The sequence below is a fragment of the Pecten maximus genome, chromosome 12 (assembly GCF_902652985.1).
Source record: "Pecten maximus chromosome 12, xPecMax1.1, whole genome shotgun sequence".
In the NCBI taxonomy this organism is placed as follows: Eukaryota; Metazoa; Mollusca; class Bivalvia; order Pectinida; family Pectinidae; genus Pecten; species Pecten maximus.
Genome location: NC_047026.1, coordinates 40,626,439 through 40,652,785, shown reverse-complemented (window position 1 = coordinate 40,652,785; position 26,347 = coordinate 40,626,439). Strand labels below are relative to the sequence as shown.

The 26,347-nt window shown below is 37.3% G+C and overlaps 1 protein-coding gene across 2 annotated transcripts in view; it reads right to left on the bottom strand.

The window, feature by feature from the left end:
- LOC117339213 (SH3 domain-binding protein 2-like) overlaps positions 1–26,347 on the bottom strand; it is a 59,964-nt gene that overhangs the window by 3,094 nt on the left and 30,523 nt on the right. For both annotated transcript variants that reach the window (XM_033900685.1, XM_033900686.1), the window contains exons 3-13: positions 24,665–24,751; positions 19,792–19,894; positions 19,294–19,411; positions 17,272–17,342; positions 15,876–16,024; positions 11,694–11,936; positions 10,906–10,955; positions 10,769–10,797; positions 10,511–10,568; positions 9,512–9,576; positions 5,925–5,985 (exon numbers count right to left, since the gene is read on the bottom strand). In XM_033900685.1, coding sequence (XP_033756576.1) covers positions 5,925–5,985; positions 9,512–9,576; positions 10,511–10,568; positions 10,769–10,797; positions 10,906–10,955; positions 11,694–11,936; positions 15,876–16,024; positions 17,272–17,342; positions 19,294–19,411; positions 19,792–19,894; positions 24,665–24,751 — 1,034 coding nt within the window. The remainder of the gene's footprint in view (positions 1–5,924; positions 5,986–9,511; positions 9,577–10,510; positions 10,569–10,768; positions 10,798–10,905; positions 10,956–11,693; positions 11,937–15,875; positions 16,025–17,271; positions 17,343–19,293; positions 19,412–19,791; positions 19,895–24,664; positions 24,752–26,347) is intronic.

Below are 26,347 nucleotides of genomic sequence, written 5' to 3'. Positions count from 1 at the left end.
ACTCTCTACTGTACATGACTCTACTGTATCTAACTCTCTACTGTATCTAACTATCTACTGTATCTAACTCTCTACTGTATCTTACTCTCTACTGTATCTAACTCTCTACTGTATCTAACTCTCTACTGTGTCTAACTCTCTCTACTGTATCTAACTCTCTACTGTATCTAACTCTCTCTACTGTATCTAACTCTCTACTGTATCTAACTCTCTACTGTGTCTAACTCTCTCTACTATATCTAACTCTCTACTGTGTCTAACTCTCTCTACTGTATCTAACTCTCTACTGTATCTAACTCTCTACTGTATCTAACTCTCTACTGTATCCAACTATATACTGTATCTAACTCTCTACTGTATCTAACTCTCTATTGTATCTAACTCTCTACTGTATCTAACTCTCTACTGTATCTAACTATCTACTGTATCTAACTCTACTGTGTCTAACTCTCTACTGTATCAAACTCTCTAATGTATCTAACTCTCTACTGTATCTAATTCTCTACTGTATCTAACTCTCTACTGTATCTAATTCTCTACTGTATCTAATTCTCTACTATATCTAACTCTCTACTGTGTCTAACTCTCTCTACTGTATCTAACTCTACTGTGTCTAACTCTCTACTGTATCTAACTCTCTACTGTATCTAATTCTCTACTGTATCTAATTCTCTACTGTAACTCTCTACTGTATCTAACTCTCTACTGTATCTAACTCTCTACTGTATCTAATTCTCTACTGTATCTAATTCTCTACTGTATCTAATTCTCTACTATATCTAACTCTCTACTTTGTCTAACTCTCCACTGTATCTAACTCTCTACTGTGTCTAACTCTCTACTGTATCTAACTCTCTACTGTGTCTAACTCTCTCTACTATATCTAACTCTCTACTGTGTCTAACTCTCTCTACTGTATCTAACTCTCTACTGTATCTAATTCTCTACTGTATCTAACTCTCTACTGTATCTAATTCTCTACTGTATCTAACTCTCTACTGTATCTAACTCTCTACTGTATCTAACTCTCTACTGTATCTAACTCTCTACTGTATCTGACTCTACTGTATCTAACTCTTCTGTATCTAACTCTCTACTGTGTCTAACTCTCTACTGTATCTAACTCTCTACTGTATTTAACTCTCTACTGTATCTGACTCTCTACTGTATCTAACTCTCTACTGTATCTGACTCTCTACTGTATCTGACTCCCTACTGTATCTAACTCTCTACTGTATCTAACTCTCTACTGTATTTAACTCTCTACTGTATCTAACTCTCTACTGTGTCTAACTCTCTACTGTATCTAACTCTACTGTATCTAACTCTCTATTGTATCTAACTCTCTACTGTATCTAACTCTACTGTATCTAACTCTCTACTGTATTTAACTCTCTATTGTATCTGACTCTCTACTGTATCTAACTCTCTACTGTATCTGACTCTCTACTGTATCTGACTCCCTACTGTATCTAACTCTCTACTGTATCTAACTCTCTACTGTATTTAACTCTCTACTGTATCTAACTCTCTACTGTGTCTAACTCTCTACTGTATCTGACTCTCTACTGTATCTAACTCTCTACTGTATCTAACTCTACTGTGTCTAACTCTCTACTGTATCTAACTCTCTCTACTGTATCTGACTCTCTACTGTATCTGACTCTCTACTGTATCTAACTCTCTACTGTGTCTGACTCTACTGTATCTGAATCTACTGTATCTGAATCTACTGTATCTGACTCTACTGTATCTAACTCTCTACTGTATCTAACTCTCTACTGTATCTAACTCTCTACTGTATCTGACTCTCTACTGTATCTGACTCTCTACTGTATCTAACTCTCTACTGTATCTAACTCTCTACTGTATCTGAATCTACTGTATCTGAATCTACTGTATCTGACTCTACTGTATCTAACTCTCTACTGTATCTAACTCTCTACTGTATCTAACTCTACTGTGTCTAACTCTCTACTGTATCTAACTCTACTGTGTCTAACTCTCTACTGTATCTAACTCTCTCTACTGTATCTGACTCTACTGTATCTAACTCTCTACTGTATCTAACTCTACTGTATCTAACTCTCTACTGTATCTGACGCTACTGTATCTGAATCTACTGTATCTGACTCTCTACTGTATCTAACTATACTGTATCTGACTCTCTACTGTATCTGACTCTCTACTGTATCTAACTCTCTACTGTATCTAACTCTCTACTGTGTCTGACTCTACTGTATCTAACTCTCTACTGTATCTGACTCTCTACTGTATCTGACTCTCTACTGTATCTAACTCTACTGTATCTGACTCTCTACTGTACCTAACTCTACTGTATCTAACTCTCTACTGTGTCTGACTCTACTGTATCTAACTCTCTACTGTATCTAACTCTCAACTGTATCTAACTCTCTACTGTATCTAACTCTCTACTGTATCTAACTCTACTGTATCTGACTCTCTACTGTATCTGACTCTACTGTATCTAACTCTCTACTGTATCTAACTTTACTGTATCTAACTCTCTACTGTATCTAACTCTCTATTGTATCTAACTATCTACTGTATCTAACTCTCTGCTGTATCTAACTATCTACTGTATCTAACTCTCTACTGTATCTAACTCTATTGTATCTGACTCTCTACTGTATCTAACTCTCTACTGTATCTAACTATCTACTGTATCTAACTCTCTACTGTATCTAACTCTCTACTGTATCTGACTCTCTACTGTATCTAACTATCTACTGTATCTAACTCTCTACTGTATCTAACTCTCTACTGTATCTGACTCTCTACTGTATCTAACTCTCTACTGTATCTAACTCTCTACTGTATCTAACTCTCTACTGTATCTGACTCTACTGTATCTAACTCTTCTGTATCTAACTCTCTACTGTGTCTAACTCTCTACTGTATCTAACTCTCTACTGTATTTAACTCTCTACTGTATCTGACTCTCTACTGTATCTAACTCTCTACTGTATCTGACTCTCTACTGTATCTGACTCCCTACTGTATCTAACTCTCTACTGTATCTAACTCTCTACTGTATTTAACTCTCTACTGTATCTAACTCTCTACTGTGTCTAACTCTCTACTGTATCTAACTCTACTGTATCTAACTCTCTATTGTATCTAACTCTCTACTGTATCTAACTCTACTGTATCTAACTCTCTACTGTATTTAACTCTCTATTGTATCTGACTCTCTACTGTATCTAACTCTCTACTGTATCTGACTCTCTACTGTATCTGACTCCCTACTGTATCTAACTCTCTACTGTATCTAACTCTCTACTGTATTTAACTCTCTACTGTATCTAACTCTCTACTGTGTCTAACTCTCTACTGTATCTAACTCTCTACTGTATCTAACTCTCTACTGTATCTAACTCTACTGTGTCTAACTCTCTACTGTATCTAACTCTCTCTACTGTATCTGACTCTCTACTGTATCTGACTCTCTACTGTATCTAACTCTCTACTGTGTCTGACTCTACTGTATCTGAATCTACTGTATCTGAATCTACTGTATCTGACTCTACTGTATCTAACTCTCTACTGTATCTAACTCTCTACTGTATCTAACTCTCTACTGTATCTGACTCTCTACTGTATCTGACTCTCTACTGTATCTAACTCTCTACTGTATCTAACTCTCTACTGTATCTGAATCTACTGTATCTGAATCTACTGTATCTGACTCTACTGTATCTAACTCTCTACTGTATCTAACTCTCTACTGTATCTAACTCTACTGTGTCTAACTCTCTACTGTATCTAACTCTACTGTGTCTAACTCTCTACTGTATCTAACTCTCTCTACTGTATCTGACTCTACTGTATCTAACTCTCTACTGTATCTAACTCTACTGTATCTAACTCTCTACTGTATCTGACGCTACTGTATCTGAATCTACTGTATCTGACTCTCTACTGTATCTAACTATACTGTATCTGACTCTCTACTGTATCTGACTCTCTACTGTATCTAACTCTCTACTGTATCTAACTCTCTACTGTGTCTGACTCTACTGTATCTAACTCTCTACTGTATCTGACTCTCTACTGTATCTGACTCTCTACTGTATCTAACTCTACTGTATCTGACTCTCTACTGTACCTAACTCTACTGTATCTAACTCTCTACTGTGTCTGACTCTACTGTATCTAACTCTCTACTGTATCTAACTCTCAACTGTATCTAACTCTCTACTGTATCTAACTCTCTACTGTATCTAACTCTACTGTATCTGACTCTCTACTGTATCTGACTCTACTGTATCTAACTCTCTACTGTATCTAACTTTACTGTATCTAACTCTCTACTGTATCTAACTCTCTATTGTATCTAACTATCTACTGTATCTAACTCTCTGCTGTATCTAACTATCTACTGTATCTAACTCTCTACTGTATCTAACTCTATTGTATCTGACTCTCTACTGTATCTAACTCTCTACTGTATCTAACTATCTACTGTATCTAACTCTCTACTGTATCTAACTCTCTACTGTATCTGACTCTCTACTGTATCTAACTATCTACTGTATCTAACTCTCTACTGTATCTAACTCTCTACTGTATCTGACTCTCTACTGTATCTAACTCTCTACTGTATCTAACTCTCTACTGTATCTAACTCTCTACTGTATCTGACTCTACTGTATCTAACTCTCTACTGTGTCTAACTCTCTCTACTGTATCTAACTCTCTACTGTATCTTACTCTCTACTGTATCTAACTCTCTACTGTATCTAACTCTCTACTGTATCTAACTCTCTACTGTATCTAGCTCTCTACTGTATCTAACTCTCTACTATATCTAACTCTGCTGTATCTAACTCTACTGTATCTAACTCTCTACTGTATCTAACTCTCTACTGTATCTAACACTCTACTGTATCTAACACTCTACTGTATCTAAATCTCTACTGTGTCTAACTTTCTACTGTATCTAACACTCTACTGTATCTAACTCTCTACTATATCTAACTTTCTACTGTATCTAACACTCTACTGTATCTTACTTTCTCTACTGTATCTAACTCTACTGTATCTGACTCTACTGTATCTGACTCTCTACTGTATCTAACTCTCTACTGTATCTAACTATCTACTGTATCTAACTCTCTACTATATCTAACTCTACTGTATCTAACTCTCTACTGTATCTAACTTTACTGTATCTAACTCTCTACTGTATCTAACTCTCTATTGTATCTAACTATCTACTGTATCTAACTCTCTGCTGTATCTAACTATCTACTGTATCTAACTCTCTACTGTATCTAACTCTATTGTATCTGACTCTCTACTGTATCTAACTCTCTACTGTATCTAACTATATACTGTATCTAACTCTCTACTGTGTCTAACTCTCTCTACTGTATCTAACTCTCTACTGTATCTTACTCTCTACTGTATCTAACTCTCTACTGTATCTAACTCTCTACTGTATCTAACTCTCTACTGTATCTAGCTCTCTACTGTATCTAACTCTCTACTATATCTAACTCTGCTGTATCTAACTCTACTGTATCTAACTCTCTACTGTATCTAACTCTCTACTGTATCTAACTCTCTACTGTATCTAACACTCTACTGTATCTAACACTCTACTGTATCTAAATCTCTACTGTGTCTAACTTTCTACTGTATCTAACACTCTACTGTATCTAACTCTCTACTATATCTAACTTTCTACTGTATCTAACACTCTACTGTATCTAAATCTCTACTGTATCTGACTCTCTACTGTATCTGACTCTACTGGAAGGTTCTAATATCTGGTATGTCTTTTGTACAATCCTTTAGACATGATATTTAAAATAAATGGAAATAAACTATTAAGTTGTCTTGCTTGTCAACTTTTGCCTTAATGCGATATTTGCTTATCTATTTCAAGTAATACTTACCTTGCCTTTTGTACCGTTGCGGACAAGGAATGTACCATCCGTCTCAAGCTTTCTAATTATCCTGTAAAATGTCACGATCATTTTTAATCATTTTGAAAATGAAATTTAAACCAACCTTTCGTTAGACGAAACAGGCCTCATAAGAATTTCTGTGTATTACAAAGTAAATCTTAATAATTAATTTACACGACATTGTCATAAAATCCCATAACGGTTTTCGCCTGTACGAATACTTTACATACAATGGTGTTACCCAATTCTCTCTGTTAAGTTTATTACATGTTTTTCATTGTTTTCAAGGAAAACTGCTAGAAAATGGTAACAAGACGGTCAACAGTCAAAAATGTTGACTGGCGTGGAACATTCGAATGCAACCAAGGATTCAAAGGGAGCCTGAAGTTGGTTCCGAGTTCCGTTTACCTTAAACGGAACTCGGAACTGGTTCCTAGCTCCGTTTTACTTAAACGGAACTCGGAACTGGTTCCTAGTTTCGTTTTTCTTAAACGGAACTGAAAACTAGGACCAAGTCCCGTAAAATTTATACGTGGCTGATAACTGCCTTTACACCTATTGACACATATAGTTTTTCTTCTTCGGATTCGGGTCTCATATTGAGATAAAATACATGGAATATTTTTTAAACAGAACTCGGAACTGGTTCTTAGCTCCGTTTATCTTAAACGGAACTCGGAACTGGTTCCTAGTTTCGTTTTTCTTAAACGGAACTGAAAAGTAGGACCAAGTCCCGTAAAATTTATACGTGACTGATAACTGCCTTTACACCTATTGACACATGTAGTTTTTCTTCTTCGGATTCGGGTCTCATATTGAAATAAAGTACATAAATATTTTCTTAAACGGAACTCGAAACTGGTTCCGTTTATCTTAAACGGAACTCAGAACTGGTTCCTAGTTCCGTTCATCTTAAACGGAACTGGTTCCTAGTTCCGTTTTTTCTTAAACGGAACTGGTTCCTAGTTCTGTTTTTCTTAAACGGAACTCGGAACTGGGACTAAGTTTCGTAAAGGTTATACATAATAGGGAACTCGGAACTGGTTCCTAGTTCTGTTTTTCTTAAACGGAACTCGGAACTGGGACCAAAACCCATAAAGCTTATACATAGTAATTCTGTTTTTCTTAAACGGAACTCGGAACTGGGACCAAAACCTGTGAAGCTTCTACATAGTAGTTCCGTGTTTCTTAAACGGAACTCGGAACGGAACTCTGGTTCCGAGCTCCGTTTATTTGTTCCGAGTTCCGTTTTATGTAAACTATAATGAAGCGTCTTTGTGATCGCGATTGCAGTGTTAACTGTATGCCTGCTTCAGGACGACTTGAGGACACCTTGGGATATTGAGGTAACAAAACAGCTGTTTAACACTTTATTATCTGTGGCATCGAGAAACAGTTCAACGGGATGGTCACAACACTTCCGGATGATTCACGTGAATTTGTTTTCTGACGGGACTACTTTCAATTTGACCCTGAATATAAATATACAACAAACGCGATGTCTGCGTAATCCAAATCATTTTGTTGTTTTAAACATAAAGTGAAATAAATGGGTCTTTGTCAGGAATTATTAGTATTTGTATTATGTTTCCGCTCATGTTTAAGTGAAATTGAGCTCTGTTTTACGTGGCAAGCCTGGTATTACTTTGTAATGGTGCAGTAATAGTTTCGTGGTAGTAAAAACACACACGAGTGGTATTAATGAATGGATATTTTCATGCGCGATGTAAGAGTACACTTCACCCGGGGTCACTCGTACCCATAAAATGTAAACAAAACAGTAATTTGTTTGTTTTGAATGTAGTCAATTTGTAGAAATTTATTGCAAGATAAACAGAATACAAGGTTAGCAAGTTGCAATGGTGTCATCCTGTTTCTCCCAAAACTGAAAAATATATATCCTGTTTCTCCCAAAAACTTATGTAAACAATATAGGGAGGGTGTTGTTTTAACAGTTAGGTTAACTTCTACCTGTACAGGTAAATCAACGTTCCTGTTACCTGTACAGGTGAATTAAGGTGTCTATTACTGAATGTATCAGTTGACAAATAAATAAAATCCTTAAATTTCTATAACTATTTCATTCAAGAATAAAATGATATTCATCCTCAATTTGTTGTTTATTATTACACATATTGCAAAATCGTCTTAGTCTTGGAGTATTATTATATCTACCAGCTTCAATGGCTAAACAATGTAAAGATAGACGTATCTTAGTAAGACAAATTCTATATCTTTTAGGAATATATTTGGTAAGATAAAAAGGTAATGTTACATTGTCCACAAGGTGTTTATATATGTGACATTTTGAGGATGACTCTAATAAATGGTGTAGGTGTTGCTGAGCTTGGTCAAAAATTCTCTGCTTAATAACTGGCAAAATATTGTCGACATAACTTGCATATATTTGCTGGTTTTCCCACACATGACCAAAACCAAGTGAAAAAAAAATCATTTTTAACAAAAGTTACCCAATTGAAACAATTTCTTGTATTAAAACTTCTTAAAAATACATATGCACGATTTAAAATACAATTTCGTGTAGTTATTAACTTAAACATGTACTTAATTATCCTTAGTTTCCTGTAATATTGTAGTGGAAAACGACCTAGTTCACAATACACAATCGCATTTGAGGTTGATTTTTTTACATTAAGTATTCTTTTGCAAAAATGAGTGTGGACCTTTTCAATGTCAATTGCCTTTGACGATCCCCATATCTCGCAACTATAGCTTAAAATACTTCCAACATATGTATCGAAAAGATAAAGCATAGTTTCAATATTTAATTTCATGTGATTACATTTTGTAAAAAGTGCAAACATTGCTTTACGACCCTGACTTGATAGCCGTATTTGAATACTGTTGAAATTATTATTAAATTTCAGATTCACTCCTAAATACAAATAGTTCTGTTAATAATGCATCATCCTTGCTTCATCTTTTGTAATACAGTAAAAATAGTATACAGAAAGAGTAAACTATTGGTTTATTTAGGATATAAATAGTGCTCATTTGTAATGTATGTATGAATGTAAATATGGTGCTTATTATAATGTAATTTGAAGATAATATATAATGCTTATTAGTTATCCATTGTACAAGTAAATCATATCATCAGTAAAAAGTACATATATGTGTGTAATATAAATGCATTATTTTTAACTTTTTAAAGTTTTTGTAGTTATATCACCTATCTACCTGTATTTACCTTATTTACCTGGATTTTGCAATAAATGAATGAGAGAGATAATTACCTTCTGTGTTTACTTAATAATTAGACCCCTGTGTAAACAAATCCTGTTTCTCCCAAAAATGTTTTACCTAGATTTTCAGTTTTGGGAGAAACAGGATTAAACCGTTGCAATACAAGGTTTGTTTTGGTGCTCAACATGAAACGCCGTGATGACTTGGCGCCAAATTAAACCTTGTATTGTAACACACTAGTCTATCTAACCGGTGCAAACAGCAAAAAGATAATAAAACTATATTAATGAGATGACTTATTAAGAAAATGTAAAGATATGTCTATATTAAATGAAGTATTGATTGAGAGTATGTGTGGTGCTACTTACTCGCTGGCCTTGTTATGGTCCGTGTCGTTTGTGTAGTAAATATCGTCCCAATAAGAACCTCCGTCCTGTTAACAAAAATCAAATCTGTGTATTGATTTTTAAAAAAGGACAAAAATACTTGATGTATATGTAAGTAACATCGAAATAATTTGATTAAAAAGGCACTACATCTCAACAAGAAAACATCTTAGCACGGTTAAAATGACACACCTACCCCACCTCTGGCCTGGTATCAAGATTATTGTAATGTGGCAGTCGGTAGTTCGCCATCATAATAAACTGTTTGTTAGAGCTGTGGACCCCCACTCCTACACGTTTTAACCAACCAGACCAACATCCGTTATTGTCGGAGACAAACATAACCTCAAGCAAACGTGTCGTCTATACCGATTTGCATATCTTTTTTTTTTTATACAAATATTTTACTTCCTCCAGCATTATTGATATATATATATATATAAACTTAGTATACTTATAGCTATGCCATTGACATATATATATATATATAATTAATAGAGTATTGCCAGGGTTGGGGAGCCCCGGGATCAACCCCCTGATCAATATTGTGTCCTCACGCAGGAGGGCTTGCTCACTGCACATAAATTAATTCTAACATTATGTAGATGGGAAGGTAACTTTTGGCAAATTTGCATATCTTAACTCCTGAAATTATATTACCCCGTTAGGGCATCCCCTTATACAGTAAAATTCTATTGAGACAAACAGGCTTGATACAAATTTCAACGGATTACAAAGGATTGAACAATATCCATACAAGACAATATCATGTTTTATTATTTTAAGTAATTTGAAATCCAAGAATCTGGCTCACACTTATATACTTACATCCTATAACGAAATTAAGATAAAACAAACTATTTGTGCCCCCTCTGGATTGCTGATAGACCCGGTTTACTGTAACTTGGAAACCCACCATTTTGCCACAATAAAGGAGTTAACGTTAATACACACACGAATTAAAATGGAGAAAACACTTACCTCTGGTTCCGGTTCTGGTTCCGGTTCTGGTTCCGGTTGTGGTTCGACATTTTTAGCTCTGAAGAAAATATGGCGGTGATAGAATTAATCAATTATGTATGATGACCTGGGTCGTGTACATAAATAGGTAATATGTACTATACTGATTTTTAGCTGCATACATTTCCTTTAAAAGGTTATAAAAATATTTTCTGTCCTGTGAAATTCGATAAGATGAACATTTTAGACTCTTAATCAATATGAAAAAAAATTACTTACTTTTCGTACACAGTTGGCTCAGGTCCGTTCTGAAAAAGTCAATAGTAGTGATTAGAAACGATGCAAATATATAGATTTCGGTTTAAAAATCATTTTAAGGAGGTCATTACATGTAAGTATCTACCTAACGTACTAACCCGATTGTTGTTTCTAGATTCCTTTGAACTTCTCTTTTTTGTTTTGGTACCTGGAAAATAAATTGTATCATGTTAAAATTAGATAACGTAAACCTGTTTGTTTTAATGCACTCAAATTTGATCGCATAACTGATTATTACCGGATTAACACAATGGTGATTCTGCCGCGGAAAACAATATACAGAACTTAAATGAACTCAACAATATTTAGCGGAGGGCTTTCCACGCAAAAATGGCTGAAATAGGATTACCGTTAAATTATATACGGTTACAGCATACGGTAATATATATCTTTATGATTGGTTTAAACCTTTACAGAACATGAGATTATACGTGGTGGATTAGGATGGTGACTGGCGTTCCCAAGGTTTGCCGTAACCTGTTGGACACGTTTCAATTTTTATTTGAATGGCGATGTGCTTGTAGTTGTTTTGAAATCGAATACTTAACATTATGAAGTTTATTGTAATTGATCTGCCATCCTGACTCTGATATGAGTTTTCTCTGTCGTCTCCTAGGAATCAACATTCTATGTCCTTAGCCCTACTAGCGAGTCATGTCTCTTCATTTAAATCAACACTCCAGGTCCTCAGCCTTACTGGCGAGTCCTATCTCATTATAGGAAATGTTGAAAAGTTGAATATTTGAAATACTCCAAACAGACTTACCCATATATAATCATTCACTTCAAAGGAAATTTAGTTACCCGATAATCGAGATAAGAATTACCTATCTAAACATATTGATGGATTGCTGAAGTGATTTCAGTTTTGGCAGGGAAAACTTACCTCCTTTTGTTTCGGTGCTTTCCTTCCGTGGAGGCACAGACGGTGGGTCCTCAGGTGTGGCCGGAAGAGGGCCCCTGGATGTCGTGTGCGTGGTGTGGGCCGGTATATCCGGGAGATTGGTACCCAAAGCCGACGCAGAGCCACTGTTTGGAGAAAGGTCGGGCAGAGGTTGTGGGGGTCGATCTCGAGGTGGTGGTAGGTCTGGGGGTCGGGTGGCTGGCTCATCATCTTCCTCGTCAGACTCTAATATCATATATAGGGTTCAATAGACAGTTTGTACTACTCCGTAAAATACACGAGACTGAAGGTCAAACAACAGATACACGAGGCTGAAGGTCAAACAACAGATACACGAGACTGAAGGTCAAACAACAGATACACGAGACTGAAGGTCAAACAACAGATACACGAGGCTGAAGGTCAAACAACAGATACACGAGGCTGAAGGTCAAACAACAGATACACGAGACTGAAGGTCAAACAACACTGAAGGTCAAACAACAGATACACGAGGCTGAAGGTCAAACAACAGATACACGAGGCTGAAGGTCAAACAGCAGACACTCTTCATAATTTTTGAAATTGTGTTCTTGAAAAAAACTTTTTTCTTGCTTAAGTAACTTTTAAACTGCAAGATATAGATACATTTCTTTTCAGAAGCTCACTTTTTCATCGACAATTATATAATTTGGTATTATAACATCAATTCATTCGAGAGTTGCACTCATTTCAATCCTACTATATGCGATGGTTCGGCTGTAATCGGAACCACAATCTCCGATAGTTTATATGACATCATGCCTGCTATTAGGTTTAGATTTCCCATCATTTATGTGCTAAACCAACAGAGAGAATACCGACATGTTAATACTATCGATAAAACGTCGGAACAATGTAAACACAATGGAGATAAACAAAGATACCTTTGAAAGGATAGTACATAGATCAACACCTAGGAGATGTAGGAACTGAGAAAGAACGGGAATCTCCTGTTAAACATTTCTCCGTCGGTATTCTCCTGTTAAACATTGGTTTTACTGACATGCGGTATTCTCCTGTTAAACATTGGTTTTACTGACATGCGGTATTCTCCTGTTAAACATTGGTTTTACTGACATGCGGTATTCTCCTGTTAAACATTCATTTTACTGACATGCGGTATTCTCCTGTTAAACATTTGTTTTACTGACATGCGGTATTCTCCTGTTAAACATTGGTTTTACTGACATGCGGTATTCTCCTGTTAAACATTGGTTTACTGACATGCGGTATTCTCCTGTTAAACATTGGTTTTACTGACATGCGGTATTCTCCTGTTAAACATTGGTTTTACTGACATGCGGTATTCTCCTGTTAAACATTTGTTTTACTGACATGCGGTATTCTCCTGTTAAACATTGGTTTTACTGACATGCGGTATTCTCCTGTTAAACATTGGTTTTACTGACATGCGGTATTCTCCTGTTAAACATTGGTTTTACTGACATGCGGTATTCTCCTGTTAAACATTTGTTTTACTGACATGCGGTATTCTCCTGTTAAACATTGGTTTTACTGACATGCGGTATTCCCCTGTTTAACATTTGTTTTACTGACATGCGGTATTCTCCTGTTAAACATTGGTTTTACTGACATGCGGTATTCCCCTGTTTAACATTTGTTTTACTGACATGCGGTATTCTCCTGTTAAACATTTGTTTTACTGACATGCGGTATTCTCCTGTTAAACATTTGTTTATCCGATTAAGTGATTGTTGGTTTCCTGTTAAACATTGGTTTTACTGACATGCGGTATTCTCCTGTTAAACATTCATTTTACTGACATGCGGTATTCTCCTGTTAAACATTTGTTTTACTGACATGCGGTATTCCCCTGTTAAACATTTGGTTTACTGACATGCGGTATTCTCCTTTTTAACATTGGTTTTACTGACATGCGGTATTCTCCTGTTAAACATTTGTTTTACTGACATGCGGTATTCTCCTGTTAAACATTCATTAACTGACATGTGGTATTCTCCTGTTAAACATTGGTTTACTGACATGCGGTATTCTCCTGTTAAACATTGGTTTTACTGACATGCGGTATTCCCCTGTTAAACATTAGTTTTACTGACATGCGGTATTCTCCTGTTAAACATTTATTTTACTGACATGCGGTATTCTCCTGTTAAACATTAGTTTTACTGACATGCGGTATTCTCCTGTTAAACATTTATTTTACTGACATGCGGTATTCTCCTGTTAAACATTTATTTTACTGACGTGCGGTATTCTCCTGTTTAACATTTGTTTTACTGACATGCGGTATTCTCCTGTTAAACATTTATTTTACTGACGTGCGGTATTCTCCTTTTAAACATTTATTTTACTGACATGCGGTATTCTCCTGTTTAACATTAGTTTTACTGACATGCGATATTCTCCTGTTAAACATTTATTTTACTGACATGCGGTATTCTCCTGTTAAACATTGGTTTTACTGACATGCGGTATTCTCCTGTTAAACATTGGTTTTACTGACATGCGGTATTCTCCTGTTAAACATTCATTTTACTGACATGCGGTATTCTCCTGTTAAACATTTGTTTTACTGACGTGCGGTATTCTCCTGTTTAACATTTATTTTACTGACATGCGGTATTCTCCTGTTAAACATTTATTTTACTGACGTGCGGTATTCTCCTTTTAAACATTTATTTTACTGACATGCGGTATTCTCCTGTTAACATTAGTTTTACTGACATGCGATATTCTCCTGTTAAACATTTATTTTACTGACATGCGGTATTCTCCTGTTAAACATTGGTTTTACTGACATGCGGTATTCTCCTGTTAAACATTGGTTTTACTGACATGCGGTATTCTCCTGTTAAACATTCATTTTACTGACATGCGGTATTCTCCTGTTAAACATTTGTTTTACTGACATGCGGTATTCTCCTGTTAAACATTTATTTTACTGACATGCGGTATTCCCCTGTTAAACATTTATTTTACTGACATGCGGTATTCCCCTGTTAAACATTTATTTTACTGACATGCGGTATTCCCCTGTTAAACATTTATTTTACTGACATGCGGTATTCTCCTGTTAAACATTTATTTTACTGACATGCGGTTTTCTCCTGTTAGACATTAGTTTTACTGACATGCGGTATGCTCCTGTTAAACATTGGTTTTACTGACATGCGGTATTCTCCTGTTAAACATTCATTTTACTGACATGCGGTATTCTCCTGTTAAACATTTGTTTTACTGACATGCGGTATTCCCCTGTTAAACATTTGGTTTACTGACATGCGGTATTCTCCTTTTTAACATTGGTTTTACTGACATGCGGTATTCTCCTGTTAAACATTTGTTTTACTGACATGCGGTATTCTCCTGTTAAACATTCATTTAACTGACATGTGGTATTCTCCTGTTAAACATTGGTTTACTGACATGCGGTATTCTCCTGTTAAACATTGGTTTTACTGACATGCGGTATTCCCCTGTTAAACATTAGTTTTACTGACATGCGGTATTCTCCTGTTAAACATTCATTTTACTGACATGCGGTATTCTCCTGTTAAACATTGGTTTTACTGACATGCGGTATTCTCCTGTTAAACATTGGTTTTACTGACATGCGGTATTCTCCTGTTAAACATTTATTTAACTGACATGCGGTATTCTCCTGTTAAACATTTGTTTTACTGACATGCGGTATTCTCCTGTTAAACATTTATTTAACTGACATGCGGTATTCTCCTGTTAAACATTTATTTTACTGACATGCGGTATTCTCCTGTTAAACATTTGTTTTACTGACATGCGGTATTCTCCTGTTAAACATTTGTTTTACTGACATGCGGTATTCTCCTGTTAAACATTCATTTTACTGACATGCGGTATTCTCCTGTTAAACATTTGTTTTACTGAAATGCGGTATTCTCCTGTTAAACATTGGTTTTACTGACATGTGGTATTCTCCTGTTAAACATTGGTTTTACTGACATGCGGTATTCTCCTGTTTAACATTTATTTTACTGACATGCGGTATTCTCCTGTTAAACATTTATTTAACTGACATGCGGTATTCTCCTGTTAAACATTGGTTTTACTGACATGCGGTATTCTCCTGTTTAACATTCATTTTACTGACATGCGGTATTCCGCTGTTTAACATTAGTTTACCTTCGTCGTTGGTTTTAACTCTGTATTTCTTCTTGTAGTCCTGGTCTACAGTAAATGAGGGCACGTCTCCGTATATATTGGCCTCTATTTCGTGGTAAGTCACAGCTTCGTCCTCGATCAACTTATCTTTACTTTCTTTAGCTGCTTGTCTGTGAAATAAACTCACACGAAATAATCACTTAACTACAATCACTTAACTCATACGAAATAGTAACAAGTTCCATCCGTAAATCATTTTTGCAAAAAAAAAAAAAAAAAAAAAAATCTTTATCAACTACATTCATATTGTAAATACAACTTTTTAAACACATACAATCCACATTTTTTAACAAAGTCAGAGCTCGGTTTGGTTTCGTTTTGTGTTAATGTCCTATCCACGCCTATTGTCATGTAAAGACAGCTTCCCTGTGTGGGATCTTGTTACATAAACCTCTTATTGTCAAGCGATCTGTCGAAAGTAAAAGAGTAAAGTAAAATTGTGTTGTTTGTAAACTGACCGGCACATGTAATATCATATTGAACTGTTTACTTACCGGTACGTGTAATAGTATATTGACTTGTTAACCTACCGGTACGTGTAATATTCTGTTGACTTGTTTACCTACCGGTACGTGAAATATTCTGTTGATTTGTTTACCTACCGGTACGTGTAATATTCTGTTGACTTGTTTACCTACCGGTACGTGTAATATTCTGTTGACTTGTTTACCTACCGGTACGTGTAATATTCTGTACACTTGTTTACCTACCGGTACGTGTAATATTGTGTTGACTTGTTTACCTACCGGTACGTGTAATATTGTGTTGACTTGTTTACCTACCGGTACGTGTAATATTCTGTACACTTGTTTACCTACCGGTACGTGTAATATTCTGTACACTTGTTTACCTACCGGTATGTGTAATATTCTGTACACTTGTTTACCTACCGGTACGTGTAATATTCTGTTGACTTGTTTACCTACCGGTACGTGTACTATTATGTTGATTTGTTTACTTACCGGTACGTGTAATATTCTGTTGATTTGTTTACCTACCGGTACGTGTAATATTCTGTTGATTTGTTTACCTATCGCTATGTATCATATTCTGTTGACTTGTTTACCTACCGGTACGTGTAATATTCTGTTGACTGGTTTACCTACCGGTAAGTGTAATATTCTGTTATTTATTTACTTACTGGTACGTGTAATATTCTGTTGATTTGTTTACCTACCGGTACGTGTAATAGTATATTGACTTGTTTACCTACCGGTACGTGTAATATTCTATTGATTTGTTTACCTACCGGTACGTGTAATATTCTGTTGATTTGTTTACCTAGCGGTACGTGTAATATTCTGTTGATTTGTTTACCTATCGCTATGTATCATATTCTGTACACTTGTTTACCTACCGGTACGTGTAATATTCTGTTGACTTTCCATTGGCATCCACCAACGTTCCTTTTACCTGTTTCATCCATTCCTGAAAACGTATCAATATATTTGTAATTATGTTGCAGCATTCAATGATTTCTAAATTCAAAATGGATTTTCTAAGAACAATGTTTCGTGTGTAGCCTTCTAAAATTATAAATCAACAGAAAATTAATACAAGAGATCCCAGAGGGATCTTGGCGCCCACCATTGAATGATCTTCATAGGTTCCATGTCAGATTGATCTTTTCTCTACTTTTCCCTTCATTTTACTAATCTGTGCAAATTGAGACATCCCTCCAGTACTTTTCAAACAAGGGAATCCTATCTATATAAGAATTTTGAGATTTAACGATAATGGCTGTTTGTTTGCCAGGTTGTTTTCAGGACAGACTGGTCCAAAAATGCAATACAAGGGACCAAGGGGAACCTACTTATGAAATTTGAGAAAGATCCATTCAGTACTTTGAGAAATAGAGATAACAAACTTCAATTGTCAAAATCCCAGATGGCTGCCTGTCGGCCATGTTGTTTTTCGATTGGTCTCAAATTGCAATATGCATAACTAGGCACCAAGGGGAACCTACATATGAAATTTGAGAAAGATCCCTTCAGTACTTTCTGAGAAATAGCGATAACAAACTTCAATTGTCAAAATCCAAGATGGCTGCCTGTCAGCCATGTTGATATCCGATTGGTCTCAAAACGCAAAATGCATAACTAGGCACCAAGGGGAACCTTCATGTGAAATTTGAGAAAGATCCCTTCAGTACTTTCTCAAAAATAGCGATAACAAACTTCAATTGTCAAAATCCAAGATGGCTGCCTGTCGGCCATGTTGTTTTTCGATTGGTCTCAAATCGCAATATGCATAACTAGGCACCAAGGGGAACCTACATATGAAATTTGAGAAAGATCCCTTGAGTACTTTTTCAGAAATAGCGATAACAAACTTCAATTGTCAAAATCCAAGATGGCTGCCTGTCCGCCATGTTGTTTTCTGATTAGTCTCAAAACGCAAAATGCATAACTAGGCACCAAGGGGAACCTTCATGTGAAATTTGAGAAAGATCCCTTCAGTACTTTCTCAAAAATAGCGATAACAAACTTCAATTGTCAAAATCCAAGATGGCTGCCTGTCGGCCATGTTGTTTTTCGATTGGTCTCAAATCGCAATATGCATAACTAGGCACCAAGGGGAACCTACATATGAAATTTGAGAAAGATCCCTTGAGTACTTTTTCAGAAATAGCGATAACAAACTTCAATTGTCAAAATCCAAGATGGCTGCCTGTCCGCCATGTTGTTTTCTGATTAGTCTCAAAATGCAATATGCATAACTAGGCACCGAAGGGAACCTGTGTTTGAAATTTGAGAAAGATCCCTTCAGTACTTTCTCAGAAATAGCGATAACAAACTTCAATTGTCAAAATCCAAGATGGCTACCTGTCGGCCATGTTGTTTTTCGATTGGTCCCAAAACGCAATATGCATAACTAGGCACCAAGGGGAACCTACATTTGACATTTGAGAAAGATCCCTTCAGTACTTTCTGAGAAATAGCGATAACAAACTTCAATTGTCAAAATCCAAGATGGCTGCCTGTCGGCCATGTTGCTTTCTGATTGGTCTCAAAACTCAATATGCATAACTAGGCACCAAGGGGAACCTACATATGAAATTTGAGAAAGATCCCTTCAGTACTTTCTGAGAAATAGCGATAACAAACTTCAATTGTCAAAATCCAAGATGGCTGCCTGTCGGCCATGTTGTTTTCCGATTGTTCTCAAAACGCAATATGCATAACTAGGCACCAAGGGGAACCTACATATGAAATTTGAGAAAGATCCCTTCAGTACTTTCTGAGAAATAGCGATAACAAGAATTGTTTACGGACGGAGGGACGGACGGGACGGACGGACGGACCACGGACCACGGACGCAGGGCGATTTGAATAGCCCACAATCTGATGATGGTGGGCTAAAAAATAAAGATATGTACCTTCATTTCTCGCTCTGATGGCGCGGAGAAGTAGTACGTTTTGAATTCTTTGTGGGTGTGGACGACCTGGAATGCCCATGGTCCTTGTTTTGGTGCCACGGCCTTAGAACGCATGACGCTAAAACAATGAGTGGGGTTTTTTAAAGTTAATTAAAGGACAGTGAAATGATTTAATTGATCAATTAAATAGAATTGATAAGTATAAGATACAATAAAGTGGAGATTAAAAAAATAGGATTTTATAAACATGAATTCGCAACTGTTATCAAAATCCAAGTAGGATGGCCAAAATATTTCAGACATTTCACTATACCTTTGCATATGTTAACAGGTTATTTTGATCGTTCAAAATGTTGCGGTTTTTCAGAAATATGAAATGAAAAAGGACGTCTCCCGTTGAAATCGTGACTTTCTACTTTTCTGGTTAACAGTTGTGTATATTATTTTTAATCGAAATCGAACAATAAACTGAAATCACAATTTGAATAAACCATGTACCTGTTGTACCCATAGAATGAGAACTTGCCGAGTGCCATCTTGCTGTATTCATTTTTGAAATAGTATATGCAACCCTTGCTGAGGATTACATAGACCTGAGGCCCTGAAATATAAAATAGTATATACAACCCTTACTGAGGACTACAAAGACCTGAGACACTGAAATATAAAATAGTATATAAAACCCTTACTTAGGATTACATAGACCAGAGGCTCTGAAATATAAAATAGTATGTACAACCCTTACTGAGGACTACATGGGCCTGAGACACTGAAATATAAAATAGTATATACAACCCTTACTGAGGACTACATAGACCTGAGGCTCTGAAATATAAAATAGTATATACAACCCTTACTGAGGACTACATAGACCTGAGGCACTGAAATATAAAATAGTATATACAACCTTTACTGGGGACTTCATAGACCTGAGACACTGGAATATAAAATAGTATATACAACCCTTACTGAGGACTACATAGACCTGAGGCCCTGAAATATAAAATAGTATATACAACCCTTACTGAGGACTTCATAGACCTGAGACACTGAAATATAAAATAGTATATACAACCCTTACTGAGGACTACATAGACCAGAGACACTGAAATATAAAATAGTATATACAACCCTTACTGAGGACTACATGGGCCTGAGACACTGAAATATAAAATAGTATATACAACCCTTACTGAGGACTACATAGACCTGAGGCACTGAAATATAAAATAGTATATACAACCCTTACTGAGGATTACATAGACCTGAGGCCCTGAAATATAAAATAGTATATACAACCCTTACTGAGGACTACATAGACCTGAGGCACTGAAATATAAAATAGTATATACAACCCTTACTTAGGGTTACATAGACCCGAGACCCTGAAATATAAAATAGTATATACAACCCTTACTGAGGACTACATAGACCTGAGGCACTGAAATATAAAATAGTATATACAACCCTTACTGAGGACTACATAGACCCGAGACACTGAAATATAAAATAGTATATACAACCCTTACTGAGGACTTGATAGACCTGAGGCCCTGAAATATAAAATAGTATATACAACCCTTACTGAGGATTACATAGACCTGAGGCCCTGAAATATAAAATAGTATATACAACCCTTACTGAGGATTACATAGACCTGAGACACTGAAATATAAAATAGTATATACAACCCTTACTGAGGACTACATGGGCCTGAGACACTGAAATATAAAATAGTATATACAACCCTTACTGAGGACTACATAGACCAGAGACACTGAAATATAAAATAGTATATACAACCCTTACTGAGGACTACATAGACCTGAGACACTGAAATATAAAATAGTATATACAACCCTTACTGAGGACTACATAGACCTGAGGCACTGAAATATAAAATAGTATATATAACCCTTACTGAGGACTTCATAGACCTGAGGCCATTAAATATAAAATAGTATATACAACCCTTACTGAGGACTTCATAGACCTGAGACACTGGAATATAAAATAGTATATACAACCCTTACTGAGGATTACATAGACCTGAGGCCCTGAAATATAAAATAGTATATACAACCCTTACTGAGAATTACATAGACCTGAGGCCTCGAAATATAAAATAGTATATACAACCCTTGCTGAGGATTACATAGACCTGAGGCACTGAAATATAAAATAGTATATACAACCCATATTGAGGACTACATAGACCTGAGACACTGAAATATAAAATAGTATATACAACCCTTACTGAGGATTACATAGACCTGAGGCCCTTAAATATAAAATAGTGTATACAACCCTTACTGAGGATTACATAGACCTGAGGCACTGAAATATAAAATAGTATATACAACCCATATTGAGGACTACATAGACCTGAGACACTGAAATATAAAATAGTATATACAACCCTTACTGAGGATTACATAGACCTGATGCCCTTAAATATAAAATAGTATATACAACCCTTACTGAGGATTACATAGACCTGAGTCACTGAAATATAAAATAGTATATACAACCCTTACTGAGGATTACATAGACAAGAGGCCCTGAAATATAAAACAGTATATACAACCCTTACTGAGGACTTCATAGACCTGAGGCCCTGAAATATAAAATTACTAAACCTAAGGTTATACTTTATCAATAATGCGTTCGGGTCTTACAGTGATGAGTTTTTATCATACATTGGCCTGCTTTATTGTCCGACTTCTTGATGGAAAGAGACGACTGTTTACAGTATGTGTGTGTTATCGGAGGCTAGGATTTATTTGTGTCTGGTTCCTTACGTGAACAGGAAACCGTACCGATTTCATAGTACGACCCCGATGCAATATATTGCCGAATACACCTCATCCGGTCACAATACACTGACAACAGGCGAACTAGTCGCCCAAATCATCAAATTCTGAGCGCTATGCAGGAGTAGCAATTACAATTTTTATAGCCCGTATTTTGTCTCTGCCAGAAAATAGAAACCAAAACCTTTCTCACAGGGGCGAACGCTCAACTAAAGGCCAGGGAACAGAACCCAAACCTTCCTTATAGGGGCGAACGCCAACTAAAGGCCAGGGAACACAACCCAAAGCCTTCCTCACAGGGGCGAACGCCAACTAAAGGCCAAGGAACACAACCCAAACCTTCCGCACAGGGGCGAACGCCAACTAAAGGCCAAGGAACACAACCCAAACCTTCATCACAGGGGCGAACGCCAACTAAAGGCCAAGGAACACAACCCAAACCATCCTCACAGGGGCGAACGCCAACTAAAGGCCAAGGAACACAACCCAAACCACCCTCACAGGGGCGAACGCCAACTAAAGGCCAGGGAACACAACCTAAACCATCCTTACAGGGGCGAACGTCAACTAAAGGCCAAGGAACACAACCCAAACCATCCTTACAGGGGCGAACGCCAACTTAAGGCCAAGGAACACAACCCAAACCATCATTACAGGGGCGAAGGCTCAACTAAAGGCCAAGGAACACAACCCAAACCATCCTCACAGGGGCGAACGCCAACTAAAGGCCAGGGAACACAACCCAAACCATCCTTACAGGGGCGAAGGCCAACTAAAGGCCAAGGAACACAACCCAAACCATCCTCACAGGGGCGAACGCCAACTAAAGGCCAAGGAACACAACCCAAACCACCCTCACAGGGGCGAACGCCAACTAAAGGCCAGGGAACACAACCTAAACCATCCTTACAGGGGCGAACGTCAACTAAAGGCCAAGGAACACAACCCAAACCATCCTTACAGGGGCGAACGCCAACTTAAGGCCAAGGAACACAACCCAAACCATCATTACAGGGGCGAAGGCTCAACTAAAGGCCAAGGAACACAACCCAAACCATCCTCACAGGGGCGAACGCCAACTAAAGGCCAGGGAACACAACCCAAACCATCCTCACAGGGGCGAAGGCCAACTAAAGGCCAGGGAACACAACCCAAACCTTCATCACAGAGGCGAACGCTCAACTAAAGGCCAAGGAACACAACCCAAACCATCCTCACAGGGGCGAACGCCAACTAAAGGCCAAGGAATACACAACCCAAACCATCCTTACAGGGGCGAACGCCAACTAAAGGCCAAGGAACACAACCTAAACAATCCTTACAGGGGCGAAGGCTCAACTAAAGGTCAAGGAACACAACCCAAACTATCCTCACAGGGGCGAACGCCAACTAAAGGCCAGGGAACACAACCTAAACCTTCCCCACAGGAGCGAACGCCAACTAAAGGCCTGGGAACACAACCCAAACCATCCTCACAGGGGCGAACGCCAACTAAAGGCAAAGGAACACAACCAAAACCATCCCCACAGGGGCGAACGCCAACTAATGGCTAGGGAACACAACCTCAACCATCCCCACAGGGGCGAACGCCAACTAAAGGCCAGGGAACACAACCCAAACCATCCTTACAGGGGCGAACGCCAACTAAAGGCCAAGGAACACAACCCAAACCATCCTTACAGGGGCGAACGCCAACTAAAGGCCAAGGAACACAACCCAAACCATCCTTACAGGGGCGAACACCAACTTAAGGCCAAGGAACACAACCCAAACCATCCTTACAGGGGCGAACGCGAACTAAAGGCCAAGGAACACAACCCAAAGCCTTCCTAACAGGGGCGAACGCCAACTAAAGGCCAGGGAACACAACCCAAACCTTCCTCACAGGGGCGAACGCCAACTAAAGGCCAAGGAACACAACCCAAACCTTCCTTACAGGGGCGAACGCCAACTAAAGGCCAGGGAACACAACCCAAACCTTCCTCACAGGGGCGAACGCCAACTAAAGGCCAAGGAACACAACCCAAACCTTCCTTACAGGGGCGAACGCCAACTAAAGGCCAAGGAACACAACCTAAACCATCCTCACAGGGGCGAACGCCAACTTAAGGCCAAGGAACACAACCTAAACCATCCTCACAGGGGAGAACGCCAACTTAAGGCCAGGGACACAATCTAAACCATCCTCACAGGGGCGAACGCCAACTAAAGGCCAAGGAAGATAAATTATTAGGAAGAATAAAGTTGTATAAAGAGAAGAGATGACGTAACCTCCCAAATTCAGTCGCCTCTTACCATCATACAATGGGGGTAGCAGGTACAATGTTTACGCCCTACCACAAAGACAGATAGGCAAAGAGTACGAATGAATGAGAGAATCTTGTTGAAAAAGTAAAAAAAAAAAAATGGGGGAGGGGTATGTATAATATACAGTTGTATATATACTGATTTTACTTGAGCACCCCTTTTAATTGCCTCAAACGCAGAACTAAAGGTACAAATATTTACACATATACACTTACCTCAACATTCATATATTTACATATGTCTCGACTTACAATTGAAAATTTCCAATTTGTTGACAAAATGACGCTTCCGCAGCCATCCGCTGTAGTTGTTTTCTGTCTTAAGTAAATCCTGGCAGCCTATAAAAACGATAATATAATTCTATATCAGTATTAGTTTATATATTGGCATAGAGTTTATAACGAAATAGTGTATAATAACGGTAATATATATAATACAATGATGGTATAGAGTTTATATCGAAATACTGTATGATCCGGTTTACGTACTGCTAACACAAAGAGTTTATCTCAAATAAGATCTAATAGCTGTCCTTAGAATATCAATATATAGATATTTGCAATTGCTTGATGTTTCTATACAAAACGCGTTATATTTTTTCTAATTATTTTTTCTTTGTTTTCATGGTAAATACTCAAATGTGATTGGTCGAAAAATTCTTTTTATTCTTCTATGAAAGAAATTCCGAGAATGGCGCGAAAAATGTGACGTCACAATACGACAATTGACGTTGCGTATTGATTTGAGAAAAAGAATCCCATTTAAAACCAGTAAAATTGTACATAAAACATGTTTTAAATTAGAAAATAATTTTGAAAAATTTATTATAAGCGTTGATGTCATTTTTTTTTTAGTTTCAACGGGGTATGAAACAAATTTTGTTTGCAAACCTCTGTAAGAATCCGCTACGCGGATTCATACAGTTTGCAAACAAAATTTGTTTCATACCCCGATGAAACTAAAAAAAAAATGACATCAATGCTTAAATATTCTTTAAAACATAATTTTCCCTTACCCTGGACAAAGTTATTTAAAACTTCGCTGGTGTGAGACTTTTCTCCCTAGCTATATAGGATTGAGACAAGCTACACGTGCTCTTTAGATGTTGTCAACAACGGCAACAATACAATGACGTCACGTCAACTTTGTCTTGCGTGGATGCAACGTCAATATCATTTACGTAATAGGATTCACAAGGTTAGAAAAATAATCATCCTCCCCCTTGGGAGTTACACGGGGATCTCAACCAGAAGAAACAGATTGGTATGTAGCCAAACACTAGGCTTGCCGAGTGTTTTGCAGCTAATGAATCTGATCTCAAGGTGTGAAAACTTGTAATATATATCTTGATGTTCGGGATGTAATAATCAATCAGTGTTTAAAATCAAGATGGTGAATAAATATATTCATATATTCAATCATATCTGTTGAAATTGATGACCTAACAAAAGAATGTAATAGAAGTGACCCAATCACAGATGTCCTGATATGATTCCGTGTAGTAGAAGTGACGGAATCACAGATGTCCGGATATGATTCTGTGTAGTAGATGTGAACCAATCACAGATGTCCGGATATGATTCCGTGTAGTAGAAGTGACCCAATCACAGATATCCGGATATGATTCCGTGTAGTAGAAGTCACCCAATCACAGATGTCCGGATATAATTCCGTGTAGTAGAAGTGACCCAATCACAGATGTCCGGATATGATTCCGTGTAGTAGAAGTGACCCAATCACAGATGTCCGGATATGATTCCGTGTAGTAGAAGTGACCCAATCACAGATGTCCGGATATGATTCCGTGTAGTAGAAGTGACCCAATCACAGATGTCCGGATATGATTCCGTGTAGTAGAAGTGACCCAATCACAGATGTCCGGATATAATTCCGTGTAATAGAGGTAACTCAATCACAGATGTCCGGATATAATT